The sequence below is a fragment of the Centrocercus urophasianus genome, unplaced genomic scaffold (assembly GCF_019232065.1).
Source record: "Centrocercus urophasianus isolate 14NV4802_14NV808 unplaced genomic scaffold, USGS_Curo_1.0 seq_6, whole genome shotgun sequence".
NCBI lineage: Eukaryota > Metazoa > Chordata > Aves > Galliformes > Phasianidae > Centrocercus > Centrocercus urophasianus.
Genome location: NW_024885199.1, coordinates 122,587 through 138,073, shown reverse-complemented (window position 1 = coordinate 138,073; position 15,487 = coordinate 122,587). Strand labels below are relative to the sequence as shown.

The 15,487-nt window shown below is 54.1% G+C and overlaps 1 protein-coding gene across 1 annotated transcript; it reads left to right on the top strand.

Annotated features, from left to right (window-relative positions):
* Positions 1-643: 643 nt before the first annotated feature.
* On the top strand, positions 644-14,751 carry ADORA1 (adenosine A1 receptor). Its single transcript, XM_042836409.1, has 3 exons — positions 644-734; positions 1,017-1,391; positions 14,109-14,751. The coding sequence occupies exons 2-3, from the start codon at positions 1,051-1,053 to the stop codon at positions 14,740-14,742; spliced, it is 975 nt and encodes a 324-aa protein (XP_042692343.1). The 5' UTR covers positions 644-734; positions 1,017-1,050; the 3' UTR covers positions 14,743-14,751.
* The last annotated feature ends 736 nt before the right edge of the window (positions 14,752-15,487 follow it).

Sequence of the window (15,487 nt, the reverse complement as noted above, 5' to 3'; positions counted from 1 at the left end):
GTTTGACCATTTTACCCCAAACTTCTCCCACACTCCTAACCAACACCTGAAGCAGCCCCAGCATGGGGGAAACCATTCTTCCACGTGCTTTGTTGGGGATAGGAATGAGCCCCCTATCTTCCCCAGCCCTCCCCACTGCTCAGCACGGGGTGCAGCCCCCGCACCCAAAGTGCTGCTCCGAGGGCTCAGCCCCGCCCCGGCACTGATTTTTGGGGGCTATTTTCATCTCCGGTTCCACCCCTCCGGCGGGTCCCGGCCCGGGGCTGAGCACCGAGCGGCTGCTGCTCCGTTCCCGGTACCGGGTGCTCCGCGCTCGCTCCGTTGTCTCCTTCCTCTCCACTCCTGCCCCTGCATCGGGGCTCTGAAGCCGGTTTTGGAGCTGAAAGCGAAACGTGAGGCTTTTGGAGCCCGGGTTTGGCTGCGGAGCGAGCAACCCCAACCGGCACCGCCCGCCCGCCCGCCCGCCTCGCCCCCGCTCGGCTGCGCAGCCCCAAATCGGGTCGGTCGCTCTTTAAAGGGCCGCGGGAGCGCCGCACCATGTGATGCTCCGTCCTCAGCTGCGAGCTGCCTGCGGGAGCAGAGCGGTGCTGGGCACCGGTGCCGAGCGCAGCCCCCCGTCCCGCAGCCCCCCGTCCCGCAGCATCCCCTCCCTCAGCATGTCCCCCTCCCTGCCCGCCGGCTGAACGCCTCAGACTCGGGGACACCGCCGGCACAACCTCCTGGAGCCGGACAAGGTGAGGCGTCCTTCGGAGCTACGGACAGCAGAACGGCTGCTCGCGGCCCCCCACCCCCCCCCGCCGCTCCCCCCACCCCGGCACGGCGGGTCACGGAGCTCCGCTCCGCGCGGTGCGTTGCGATGGACGGACGCGCTGCGGGGGGACGGGGCAGGACGAGGTCCGGGGGGGCGGCACAGGCGGTGGGATATTTTTTTTCCCACCCCACCCCCGCCCGGGTTCCGTCCCGGCTCCATCTCGGCTCGCAGCGCAGTTTATGACCGCCTCCCTCTGCGTTTGCAGGTAACAGAGGGAGCGCAGAGGGGAGCGCAGCATCATGGCACAGCCCGTGTCGGCTTTTCAGGCTGCTTACATCTCCATCGAAGTGCTGATCGCTTTGGTGTCGGTGCCGGGGAACATCCTGGTCATCTGGGCTGTGAAGATGAACCAGGCGCTGCGGGATGCCACTTTCTGCTTCATCGTCTCGCTGGCGGTGGCCGATGTGGCCGTGGGTGCTCTGGTCATCCCTTTAGCCATCATCATCAATATCGGACCGCAAACGGAGTTCTACAGCTGCCTCATGATGGCGTGTCCCGTCCTCATCCTCACCGAAAGCTCCATCCTGGCGCTCCTGGCCATCGCCGTGGATCGGTACCTGCGGGTAAAGATCCCGGTCAGGTAGGACAATGTGAGGAGTGGGTCTGAGGTGGGCACTGGGGGGGTTCAGAGGGAACAGAGATGTCTCAAACCCTTTGAGAAGCAGCAGCACCAGCAGGAAGGTTTGGCTGCAGCAGGAATCGGGGCAGGCTGGGTAAGGGGATCCCACAGCCTCTGGTTGCTTTGCTTGGGAGGGAGTCACTGTGCTCCACTCTGTATCTGGAAGGGGACGACGGCTCTGTCCTCAGCCCAGGTTTCCCGTGCTGAAGGTGGAGGGCACTGACAGCCTCAGGGACCTGTGGGTAGGGGCTGCACAGAGTAAAAACAGTCCCTCCCTACCACACTTGACTTCTCAGGCAGTTTCCCGTTGCACAATTTGTGTACGTGTATTTTTTTTCAAGCCTGAAAAATCCCCATTCTCCACCCCAACAGCACTCCAGAGCCCTCTGTGTCCTCTCACTGCTTTTGGTGCTTTTTTGGTTCTTCTGCATCCTCTGTGTGCTGGGGACGGGTTCAGCTGTGGGAGGACTGCAGGTCTATACTTAGCAGCGCCGCTGAGCTCGTGTCTCTGCTTCTCCCAGCAAATGCAACCTCTCCTCCCTTGCTCCCTCTGAGCGTCAGTTGGGCTTTTGGGGGCAAATTCTGCCCTGGCCCAGGACCCTGAGAGCATTAAGGTGGAGCCTTCTGTGCCACATGTAGTTTGGGTGGGTTTTTCTCCTGCTATATTAACTTTGCACTTGGTCCATCCTGGTCTGAGCACGGTGAGATTTTGCTCTGCCTGTTCAGATCTTTTTCAGTATTGAATAACTTTGCACTCAGTGGTGCCAACCTTCCCACTCTGTCATCCACCCTTATCCCAAATTCCCAGCAGCTGGCATTGGCTGTGGGTGATTTTTTGCCCTAAGCACATCAGGGATCACAAATGGTAGAAAATACCACTGAAGAATAATTCCTGAATCTCCAGAATTCCTGAATTCCTGAAATGCTCCAGATTTCCCCCAGCCTGTTGCTGGATGCCAACAATAACAATAAAATGGTACTGAAACATCTTTCTGGTGCTGATATGCCCTCACAGCCCATCACCTTTGCATTTGGGGCTCTGTGGCTCCCACGGATGGAACTGATGGGGGAAGCTGGACCAAGGGGACTCTGTGGGGATGGATGTCCCATGCCTGCATGCACTTTGCAGAGGTGGTGCTGTGCAGCCCCAGCGTTCCCTGCAGGTCCTGTGTTTGGGATTTCTGAAGGGATGCATGAGAGTTTCCGTGCCATGTGCTGGCTACCTGGGGGCTGAAGGCAAGGGGGCTTTTGGCTGGGAGCAGTTGACTGAAGGAGATAAAGCCAAAAGCATCATTCAGGTGGAGCAGAAGGTACCACACCCCCCAAGCTTCCCAAAGGGAGCTGATCCAAACAGCTGGAAGCCACCTAAAATAGGCTCAGTGCCTTTGTGCTGGAGGAAAACTCCCATCTCCCCCTCGTATCCTTCCTCCCCGCCCAGCAGCACCCCTGCATTCCATCTCCCCTCGCTGGGCGCAGCGGGGTCCCCTCAGCCCAGACCCCGCTTCCCCCTCCCTGATGTGCTTAGGGAAGATGAAACGAGTTCAAAGGGAGGGGAAGGAGCCAGGCAGGAACCGGCCCCCGGCATCCCTGTGGCGGGATGCAGGATGCAGGAGGGACGGAGCCGGAGGGATGTTTTCATGGGGATGCAGTTCCTTTAGTATAGGAACCACAGCCCCCTCGACTAGGGATGCTGGATGCCAGAACACAGCCTGATCCCATCCTTGGGCTCCCTTAGGATTTCTCTCCCTTCATCTGCTTTGAAATACACGCTAGGAGAAGAAAACCAGGGGAAATTTGCTGGAAGTCTTGCACATGACCCTAACACTTAGGGTTGGTGGGTGCCCCCAGCCCACCTCACCCCATGGCACCCTGAGGAGCAGTTCACCAAGCCAAGCTGCATTTCCCATTTCTGAAGGTTCTGAGCAAATATACGATGCTGCAGAGATGTAGAAGTTAGATCAAACTGGGCTGGAAATTGCTCAATAATGGGAGGCAGGAGCAGAGAGGGGAGGCTGAGGCACAGCATGGGTGAAACAGGGCCCTGGGAACAGCACTGGCACTCCAGCAAAGCCCTGAGCCTTAGGAGATTTGAGAGCACAGGAGCATCCCTCAGCCCTGGACCACAGATTCCACCAGTGAGGAGGATTGCAGGTAACCTCCTGGATGGAGGCAGCAGTGCAATGCTTCCTCAGCTTGGCTCTACGCTTTTTGGGCTCCTGCTGGGATTGCAGCGCTCTTTCCCCTTCTCTCTGGGCCTGCCAAGAGCCACAGGCCTGGGGCCAGCTGGGGTTGGGTCACAGGAAGGCTCATCACCCTCGGCCAGCTGGGGCACAGGGCTGAGGTTTTCCTCCACTGAGGTTTCAAAGGAGGACTTGGTGGGATGGTGGGGGGCACTTCGCTGTAGTAGGGGTGAGGGGTCTCTGGGACAGGACACTGCTTGGGCCTAAATTCCCATGAATTGGAGAATAGAAGCACCTAAGGGGTATGGAAAGTATTTCCAGTGCTCCCAACAGTGAGTGTTGGGAAATCTGTAGGGATATTTAGGCTCTGAGAGGCAGCAGCAAGGCCAGCATGGAGAAGGAGAGGTGTGGGATGCAGTAGGGATGTGTGGTGGCCCCAATCCCCGTGGCTCTTGGTCCCCTGGAGATGATCCCTATGGAAAGGGGGAGGCACTGAACCTCAGAAGCAAGATTTTGGTCTGTCTGAAGGATTTTGATCCAGAACAAAAGGTTGAAATGAAGAAAATGAAGTGCATGCTGCATACGAGGTGATGTGACCCACAGGGAATGTCCCCAGGGAAGCAAGGGTGACCGGAGATGGCTCCCAGCAGCCTGGACAATGCAGCAAATGATGTGTGAGGGCAATGGTGAGTGACTGTCCATCCAACCAAGTGAATGAACAAAGCCACGGCTTGTCTGAGGCTTATTTTTAAATTTGGAGGACAGGTTTCAAAGCATTCAGGCGACTCATTGGGAGCTGAGGGAGTTTTGGGGAGCTCACGTTCACAGAAGCTCACTGAGGCATCTTTCAGCTCCGTTAGCTGACAAAAAGATGCAATCCAGCCTTACAAAGCAGGCTGCATTTCTAAGGAATCCTGTTTTCCTAAACCAGAGGAGTTCTGGGAACCGGCAGCTCTTTGCAGCCTCCTCTTGCTCAGAGCCCTTTTGTTCTGCCCTTGCTGCCTTTATTTTTAGCAGATGAGGGTGACCCACAGGGAGCAGGTAGATGGGAACCGAGAGCAAAGAGGAACCAGAGCTCACAGCCCGGAAGGGTTTGCTGGAGAACTGTTTCCAAGTTGTATTTATCAGCACTCCCTGATCAGCTCAGCACATGGCTGCTAAATCTCAGCGTTTCACATCATGCTCTGCTCAGAACCTGATCAGCGTTTCACATCATGCTCTGCTCAGGAGGCACAGATGAGTTGTGGTGCTGGACCAGGAGCCTGAACCCAGTGCCACCAAAATGATCAGAGCCCTGGAAACAGGCAGGGATTTACCAGCAGGTTTTATCAGTCTTAGATCCTGCAAACACCCGATGGAGCCACTTTTCATCATGACTGTGATCCATGGAGTAACATTCAGCCAAGTGAATGCTAAGTCACAGGCTGGGGCTCTTCCCTCTGCGATGGGATGTCAGGATTAGACTCTCTGGGAGTGCACAGCTGCTGCAGCAGCACTGTGAGACGTCTGCTGGCAGCCCGAAAATCAGGTCACAGAAGAAGCCACAGCCGCTGCGATGCTGGCTGGAGGGGGGTGAGCTGGGCTGGGAGCACTGTTCCCATATCCTTGGCTTTTGGGTTTGTGGATGTCCCCTCCCTGGGAGGTGGCAAAGATCGAAGTGTGGGATGCTCCGTACTTGGTAGGGCAGAGGAGAGGGGGGGAATGCCTGGATTTTTCTGAATGTAGGGGTTATTCCCAAAATTTTTGGACTAAGAAGGCAAGGGGAGACGTGTGGCTGTTGGGATGCTGCTCCCCATGCCCACATGCAGGGTCTCCAGCTCATTCCAGCCTCCCAGATGCAATCCGTGTGCTGGGTCAGCTGCTGGGGATTGTTCTGCCCTGACCCGTTTGCTGGAGCCAACATCTGTCCCGTGGGCAGAGCTTCCATCTGCCTGCTGGGAGATGAATGGTAACCAGCTCCTGGCTGGTGTTTTCCTCTTACGCTCCAAAATCAAGCTCTGGGAAGATTTTCACTGGGATTTTTTTATGAATGCTACTAATTGTGAGGTAAAGACATTGACAATGCTTTACCTGCAAGGGCAGGTTCCCTGGAAGGGCAATAGTACACTTGCAGCTAGGGAAACTGAGGCACAGTGCAGTGCCAGGACTTGCTCAGTGCAGGAGGAGTGCGGTGAAAGAGGGGCTACCCGTGGTTCTACTGGTCTGAAGAGTTTAGAGTCGGGTACCAAAGGTTCATTCAGGTGTTTCCAAAGGTGCTGGGTTGGTGGAGGTGATGCCAATGCACACTGGGGTCTGAAACTTTCCAAGGACCCCATAGAGGCAGCAAAAATAGTTCAACACGATACAGGAGGTTCTGCCAAAGCTGCTGATTCAGTCTGCCTGATCCCTGCCAGCCCAGCCTGGCCCTGCAGGCAGTGTGTCAGGAGTGAGTCAGGAGCAGCTCACCCTGGTGTGTGCCTTCACTGCAGCCAGTTGGAGCTGGAGCCGAAGAGACCTTTGCTGGGTTGTCCTGGGTCATCCTTCATCCCTGAGCTGGAAGAAGTTGACTGCAACAGTGAGAGATGTCACTGTCACCCCACCTTTATAGAAAGGCCAGCTTGACTCTGATGACCGGAGAGGGATTTTGGCCGTAAGTTTGGTGGAGACAACTGGAACAAAGCCCACCAGACTGTGCTTTCAAGATCTGGTTGGCAGGGACCCGCAGACCAACAGCCACAGTTTGCAATCAGTGAGGCCAGAGCCAACCACCCCTTCTGTCCAGAGCACACCAAAGCAGACTGCACCCAAACACAGGAGGCTTTTGGGCATGGGGAAGTGTAATGAGGGGATGCAGAAACCAATTGTGTCCTATATCCATGCTGAAATCAGCCTGGCAGTGGGAGAACGACTCATCCTGAGAGGTCACAGCCTGGGCATGGGGACGGGACTTGAGGAGAGTGATTGGAGATGGAGGAAGGAGAGAAAGTCAGGAAGTTGGAATTGTGATGGGTCTGACATCCTGGTGTGGAACAGGGGGTGGAAAGGTCTTCAGAGCACAGGAAAGAATGGGGAAAAAAGGAGGAGGATGTGTGGAGGAGGCAACCTGGTGAAATGACCTGGGAGATGAGTTTCTTTGTGACACACATGGGAGTCATTTCAGACTGGAACAAAACCGATGGGCTGGAAAAAAACCTCTGATTGGAGGAAGGTCAAGGGAAAACCTGCAGGATCCTGTCCAAAGGGTGCAAGGGAGGTTCAGACAGGGAGCAGGGAGTCATGGTGCCTGCAGAAAGTGGGATATGGGGCAGGGAGGAGATCATGCGAGGGAGAGACATCGGCCCGGTGGGATGGAGATGACTTGAGCGGTGTGACTCCTTGGGGGCAACACCATCCTCAGTGCCTGAATGAAGAATTTCCTGCCCACAAAATCAGAAACCAGCCTTCCCTGGGGCTGGCTGAGCTCCTGGCAGGGAGATGCCATTGCTGGCAGCATGGATGCCCAGCTGCTGGGGCAGGCGTGCTGCTCTCACGTGGCATGCCCAGCCACAAGAAAGAGCAATTGATGATCTCCAAGATGTGGACAAAACAGCCCCAGAGCCAGCAGGGAACCCTGCAGAATAGCAATAAGCTAATCAGCTCCTGCTGCACCAGCACCCAGCCCTGCTCAGCCTGCCCAGGCACGTAGCTAGCTGCCTTCCTGACAGGCAGGTCTGGGGGTTAAAAAGACGTCACTGGTGATGCCATCAGCAGGTGTGAAATAATCCCACAGAGATGGTCTCCTCCTCAGTTGCTTGTGGGCTAAGAAACATATTATTGATGGGGTGAGAACTGAGGAGGAAGGGATGTTTTTTGGTGATGCAGGGCAGAGCAGGATCGGGTGCTGGGAGGTTTGGTGGTGTCTGGGTTTGTCCTTTGCTGCACAGAGCAAACAGTTCCTCTGTGCCCTGTCCTGTCCCTCCCCACCCCATTCCCATCCCTGCCTTGTTCCTGTCTGGGCTCTGCCCCCAGCGCCAAGCTGAGCGTTGCTTCCAGAACTTCTGGTTGGTTTGGTTGGAATTTTGTTCTTAATTAAAAATTACTCTCAAAAAGGAAAGGGATTTGCCCCCAAGCCTCATCCTCTTGTCTTCTTCAGCTGCTTCAGTCTTTGCTGCCCCTGAGACTGCACAAGGTGCCCACGGGCACAGCACCCAGGTACCAGTGATGCCTGGGCAGGGTCACAGCAGCAGGGAGGTGACATCCCCTGGTCCACCACCCCTGTGCCACTCATGGAAGGAGGGCTGCACTGAGCAGCATGGGGCACTGCCTTCCCTGGGCCATTGCTATCAGAGCTGAGAAGTTTTCTCTTGGCTACTTTCAAAGGAGAGAAGTGTCAGCTCCTGGCACTGGGGATGCGCTCTCATTCAGCTCAGTTCATCTTGCTTCGCTTGGCACAGCAGAGCCCCCCTCTGCAACTCAGTTTCCCCATCTGCTCGCAGAGGGAACGGTGCTACAAACTCTCCGAAAGCACCGAGAAACGCTGCCTCAGACACAGCCATAATTAGCACAGGCTCTCAGACTGTGTAATTCCTCTTTCTTTTTTGCGCTGGTATCAACACTCTGTGAGTTAAACCCTGCAACGTGCAGCTACGACGCATTTATTTCAGCTCGAGTGGCTCTGTTTGCCCGTGACCCTGCGCGGCCGAGAGCTGATGGCACAGCCTGCATCCAGATGGATGAGCACCACTGTGCAGAACCAGGGTTTACTGAATGGAGATCAGCACCCACTCCCATCATGCTCACAGCCTGGGCAGTGCAGATGCTCCGTGCTCGCAGGGCCATCCCCAGCCCTGATTGCAGCCACAGCAAAACTTCTCCATCTCCAGAAGCATGGGGACTCTCTTGTACGTCCCCTGTGCCCCAGGAAAAGGAATGGTGGGGCCTCGGAGGCTCCATGGGGGCTGGTGTGGTCCTCACACATGGGGAGGACTGGCTGCTGCCTGGCCAATCAGTCCTCCTTGTCCATGCCCTGCTGCAACCGGGCTGCATCTTCCCACTGCTCCCTGCCTGGACTTAATTGCCAGGGTAATTAGCAAGATGCACAGGGTGTGATTTATCGCTGCAGTTTCTGCTCTCAGGTCTCAGCTCTTTCTCTGCCATCCTGGTGCAAACACCAAGCAGGTTCCTTCCAGGCTGCAAGGTCAATTGGTTTCCTTCCAAGGGAATAAATCATCATTTAAACCTGAGGGAGGAAACGGGAATTAAATAATAAACTTCAGGTTTGCTTTGCACTTGCATTTATTTGTTTTCCTGGTGAAAGATCAATTCTCTGCGGTGAGGGAACATTTGATTGCGGTGCTAACTGGAACCTTCACTTCCAATTTGGCGCTGCATTCAGCTGATCAAGATGTATAGATCTGCCCTGGACAGATTCATGTGTACATAAATAACTTGATGACTAAACACATGCGTGTTCTGTTCCTCACTTCTGTTCCCCTGGTGTTGCAGAGTTGAGGAACACGGGTTTTACCCATGATTTGTAACAAGTTGTGTTTGGGCTGAAGGTGGAAGTGCAAAATGGCATCTCTGAGACAGGTTTCATTAATTGAAAGTACATATAGACAGCTCATTAGCCAAAAAAGAAATTTATCTGCCTGCTTTCTGCATTTGAAATTGAGCTTTAAAGCAGGGAAAAGCTGCCCTGTGCAGAAGATGCTGGATGGGTTGTTTTGGGTTATCGTGTCCTCTGCGGCTGAGGAGCAGCAGATCTCATCAGCTCTCCTAATTCTCATTTAGAGGTTGGGTGGGGAAAACAACCTCCCCTGTCTGCTGAGCCTCCAGCCAATGTTTCAGCCTTGGAGGTATCAGTCCTGGAGCTGAATGAAGTGCGTGAAGGGAAATGTTCCCTCTGCAGTGACAGAATGTGCCATGAAGATCCCGAGCTGCAATAACAAACCGTACCTAAGAAACCAGAGTTGGGGTTGTTGACTACAAAGCAGGAGTCGGGTCAGCAAGCAGAAGTGCAGAACCAAGAAATTAAAGGAGAGCCGATACCAATCTCCTGTTCCATCTGTAGTTTAGGATATCTCATCTTCTGAAGTGTTCTTCTGCAGCTGAGAGATAAAGACCCACCTCAGCTGTGCCTCACAGCTGGACTAATGCCTCCCCCCAGGAGATGCTATCGCAGCTTTCCTGCCTCCTGCTCACCCAGCCAACAGAACAACTCGAGACCCTTCTTATATCCTCTTCTGTAAGTTCCCCATCCTTTCTTTTAATAGCTCTTGGTGCTTTTTAGCCTCACCCACTTGGATGCCACTGGGATTTTGGTGCTGGGACAATCTCCTGGGAGATGCTGGCTATCAGTCTCCTGCCTTTGAAGTATTTGCAGGTACAGGCTGTCATGGAGAGCTCTGTCTAGCCACCAGCTTTGGCTAATGTTGGTTGACATCGATCCCTCCCAAGGCCACGGTCCACCCACCAGCTGTCACCAACCCTCACTTCTTCCCAAGTGGAAAACCAGAAGTGATGCCATCAGGAGACCAATAGGCTGAAATGACCCCTCTGCCCGCGAGGTGCCTTCTCACATCACCTCTGTGGCTCATTGCCACCTGTCACCTCCATCCCAGCTGTGAGAATTGCAGGGATGACTCAGGAGGGTGTGAAACGCCCTTGTGGTGGAAAGGAGAACCATCACCCAGCAGCTCCAGCCACGTCTGCAGGCAACATGGTCTCTGCTGTTGGCTCGCTGCAGTCTTTGAATGGCTGTTGGGTGCATGAAGGGCTGAGAGATGGGTGTGTGACTCCAAAGAGCCACACAGCTCCCAACCATCACAAAGGAGGGATGCGAACAGATGGAGCACTCAATGTCCCTTATGCAGCACACCTTGCAGCTACACGTTCAGCCCTGAGCTGAGGTAGCTCCTTGCAGGACTTGCATGCTGCTTTGCATTTCTCAGCTTCGTGTTTCTTGAGCCTCACATCTCTGATGTTTTTCAAACACCAAAAGCTGCCCACCCAGAGGCCTCCAGGACACTGAGATCAGAAGCAGAGATACAGCAGGGAAAAAGGAGCAGAAACCAAACTCCCCTGAGATCAAGGAGGTTTTGTCTAGAGATTTTCAATTAGATCAGGACATGCTCTGGCTGCTCCTCTGTGCTGTGCTCGGAGTGCAGATGATCTTCATGTCAGCTTGGTCTCCTTTCCTTCTACCTCATTGGCTCCAGCTTCATTTTGTTAGCGATGGTCTGCCTTCATTAGTGAATTAATTCCCCAGGAGCTGCTTTGCAGTAAGCCCTACCAGAGCGAGGACCAGCAAAGCTGCATCTCAGGGCAGGCTGGGCAACTGTACACGTTTTATGGACAAAAGAATATTGAGAAATGCTGAGGAAAAAAAAATTTATACGTATGATACAAACCAGATGTGGAATCACTGAAGGTTTGTCAACCAAGTCAAGAGAATATGTTCCCTGAGTGCCATATGTGGATCAAGCTGTGAGTTGCAGATACCTAGACACATCAAGATGTGGTAGAAGGTGAATCAAGTCTGGAAATGACAAATAAATGGAAGAGAAGGCAGATAACACCTTCAGGGTGAGGGCCAGGGGGGCACCCCACAGTTTCCTGAGGTGGGGGCACCCCAGCATCTCTCCCAGTACATCGTACCTGGCTCAAGGAGCCCCACTCCTTTCTCCAGGCCTTGGCGGGGTGTCCAGGAGGGTTTGGGGCGATAGCCATCTCCATGGGGAAGGGACAACGCAGAGCCCTTCAGGAAGGGACGAGAAGTGGAAAACTGGCAATTATGGTCAGGCTCAAAAGCCCACAGATGAAGGAAACAAGCCCAAATGATGTGATGACGGAGGTGACTATTATCTTGGATGGTTTCGCGGCAGCTGTTAATAAAAATAATAGTAGCAATAAATTTGTAATGATGGTAGCAATCATTACAATGACAACAATCATAATATAATTATTTATTAATTGTGAGCCATTATCAGCACTTCCTAGTGCTTCTGCCTCCCAGACCCATCCCAAATTCTAGCTCTATCTCATTAATACCAAATGAGACAGATGAGAAAAATGTTTTCTTGTCGGTGTGATCAAAACAGAGACATGGGAGCAGCAAAGACTCTTTCTTCCCTCCCTCCTCCCCCAACCACCAAACACTTTGGGCCATGGGGTCAAGCAATAGGCAGAATCTTGCATTTCCCTGCTTTTCAGTAGGGTTTGCAGCCTTCAGAGCAGCAGAGCCCCATGTCCAGACCCCGTGGGGTGTACAAAGCTGGAACTTTGAGTCATTTTGTGGTTTTATCATTCCTTGTGTGGGGCTGATGGGGGTGTGGGCACCTCGAGCCCCAGGGATGGATGTCACTGCCCTGGGCTTGTGGCTTAAAGGAACAAAGTCAACAGAAGCCCCAGTTCCAAATGTTGCTGGTTTCTGTGAGTTTGTTGGTTTGGGTTTTAGTCCCATCTCTTGTGACCACGATGACACCAGCACATGTGGAGGGGGATAAACCAGGGAGGTTTTGCTTTCGGTGGCCTGGGCTGTGCAGTGAGGAGCAGCGGATGTGCAGCGGGGCACAGAGGTGAATGTGCAGCGATGAGCAGGAAGGGATGTGCATTAAGGAGGGCTGAGTGTACAGCAAGGATGAGTGTGCAGTGAGAAGGATGGAAGGGTGTGCATAGAGGAGGGATGGGTGTGCATTAAGGACAGATGGATGTGCACTAAGCAGGACGGACAGATTTGTGCACTGAGCAGGGATGGACGTGCGCTCAGGGGGGGTGGATGTACAGTGGGTTGGATGGATGTGCAGTGAAAAGGAAGGAGGGCTGTGTGCTGATGTGGGGCTGTTGCTCTATTGCGTGTGTGTTACACCCTCTGCACCAGACAGACTTGTGCACGACCTCTGCAGCTGTCCTGATAGCCATCTGCAGCAGCACGCCCTGTTCTGGAGCAGTGTGGAGCCAGGACTGTTGGTGCTGGCCCCCAGCAGCCGTTCTCCATCCCCTCCACTGTGGCTGCAGGCATGAAACCTGTGTCCTCTGCTCCAGCTCACGGCTAAAAATGGGGTCTCAGTGTTCCCTCTGTCCCCTGTGCTTCCCAAACCCAGGCAATGGAAGGGAAGGAGGGCTGAGTGCTCTATGCCCAAGTGCCTGGGGCCATGGGACACCACTGCTGCAGGGTGGGGAGCACCTCAAACTGCAGAAAAAATAGCAGAAAACCCTCAAAATCCTTGAGATGTGAGGCTTGCATGGGGGCCTGTCACCCACCACACCCATCCCACAGTGCTGACTTTCTCCCACCGCCCTTTGGCTCCCCAGAGCTCCAGATCTCCCTGCCCCATGGCTTTCTCAGGGTCTCCTGCCCTCTCTCCTCCCAACAAGGAATAAATCACCCTCTGGCTCTCAGAGGAAACAGCAGCCTGCCTTGCCACCTCCTTCCCACGGGATCTGCCTGGAAATGATTTCCCAGAACAGAGGGGGATTCCTTCAGGAAAGCCATCAGGGATGGGCGGCTGTGGACCCTCTGAGCTCCTGAGGATGGACGTCCCCTCTCTATCCTGCACCCCTCTGTGCTCCCATCCTACCCTTGAGATGGGTCTGGAGAGTGGACCTTTGAGGGGGAAGGAGTGGGTTTGAGTTCTTGGCGGATTTGTTAAGACAAACAGCAGGAAGCTCAGAGCAGCAAGATGGGACTCTGTGTTTCCCAGCCACCTCCATGACCAAGTTAACACTGGCACCACAGCAAAACCCAGCAGACAGCCAGAAAAATATCCCTCATTCAATCCTCTCCAGTGGAAGGCAAAAACACTTGGGTTGTGAATCTGTCTGGCCTCCAAGGAGGTGCTTTCATCTGAAGACCAGGGGGAAAAATCAACCTAGCAGGCTTTGTTCCCGCTTGGAGAGCTCTGGGGAGCCAGAACCATGTTGGTGAGGAGGACACAGAACCCAGCCAGCCTCCTCCTTCCATCCCTTGGCGCAAGCCCATTAGGAAAAAGGGTTTTGTCAACGGGGAGAGCACTTATGAAATGTAACAAGCTGTGCCCAGAGGACCATTAGCACCACTGGATGCTTCCTCCACCCAGCAGTCTCTGGGGAAGTTTTTGTCAGCGATTTCCTCCCCAGCACAGGGGGAATTGGCTGAGGCAGGGTCCCAGCGGGGCTGGAGCAGGGAGACAGCGTGTGGTTACTAATGCACCTCCTGGCTTCTCACCAATGCCAAAAGCTCTGGGATCACCTCCAGGAGGTCTCTGCCCACCCCCTGGGATGGGGGTGATGGGAGTCAATGGGAGTCACCATCCCTGGAGGTGTTGAGAACAGTGGGGATGTGGCTCCGAGGGACATGGTCAGTGGGCACAGTGTGGATGGGTTGAGGTTGAACTGGGTGATCTTGGAGGTCTTTTTCAACCTTAATGATTCTATGGAGTGAGCAGCATCATGGGCATCTCAGAACGGGCACGACCACCCCGTGTGCAGAAGTCTGAACCCCCAGGCAAAACCTCCAACTCACGTTTCATTTTCCCTGTGGTTGTTGTCTCTTGCACAGGTACAAGAGCGTGGTGACGCCCCGGCGAGCAGCAGTGGCCATCGCTTGCTGTTGGATCGTCTCCTTTCTGGTGGGACTCACCCCAATGTTCGGTTGGAATAACCTGAACAAGATGCTGGGGACTCAGGATCTGAACGCCAGCCATTCAGATTTTGTCATCAAGTGCCAATTCGAGACGGTCATTAGCATGGAGTACATGGTGTACTTCAACTTCTTCGTCTGGGTCCTGCCGCCCCTGCTGCTGATGCTGCTCATCTACCTGGAAGTCTTCAATCTCATCCGCAAGCAGCTCAACAAGAAGGTCTCCTCCAGCTCCAACGACCCCCAGAAGTATTATGGGAAGGAGCTGAAGATCGCCAAGTCCCTCGCGCTGGTTCTCTTTCTCTTTGTGCTCAGCTGGCTCCCTCTGCACATCCTCAACTGCATCACCTTGTTCTGCCCATCCTGCAAGACTCCTCACATCCTCACCTACATCGCCATCTTCCTCACCCACGGCAACTCGGCCATGAACCCCGTTGTCTATGCCTTCAGGATCAAGAAGTTCCGGACAGCCTTCCAGCAGATCTGGAACCAATACTTCTGCTGCAAAACCAACAAAAACAGCAGCAGCACCACAACTGAGACGGTCAACTAAGAGCTGAGAGATCACTGCTGCCAGGGAAGGGGGGATGAGGACCCAGGAGGGCTGAATTTGCCATTCCCCGTGCAATCTGAACAGCCCAGCCCCTGAGCTGCCCCCAGGGGTTATTTATTCACAAGCATCGTACTGTTTTGATATTGTAGCCTGCACTGTTCCTTTCTTTTTATTATTTTTATTTGTTATTGTTCTAGTTTTATTATTTTTATTTTTAAGTGTTGCCAAGTATTTAAGGAGATGTTGTACAGATAAAGATGCGGTTTATCTTAACGCAAATAAAATAAAATGGTAATGAACACCCAGGAGGTCCTCCACCACTGATGGGTTCCAAGGGCTCCTTGGAGCTGTTTGCAATGTTGGGCACCCCATGCTCTGCCCACCACATTCTGCCCTTTGTGCAAGGCAGGGTCGCATCTCCTCCGTAGTCATGAAGGTTGGAAAAGACCACTGCAATCACTCCAGCCTCTGTTTGCCTCATTTCTCTCCCACTTGTTCCCTATTCCGTCCCCACACGGTCAGACATTGTGTACAGAATGCAGACACCTCCATTGCCCAGGGGAGCAGAGGAGCCTGCACCCACCTGGGGTGGTTTGGGGGCGCTGTGTCAGGGCTGACGCTGCCATGTGTGCCTCTCAGGTTTGATCATGGGCAGGGGGTATTGCTGGTCCTGCTGGTCGTGGGGTTGAGCTGTCCTCCCCACCCGGCTCTGCAGTCTCTACAGCAGCACTGCCAGACTCAGCTC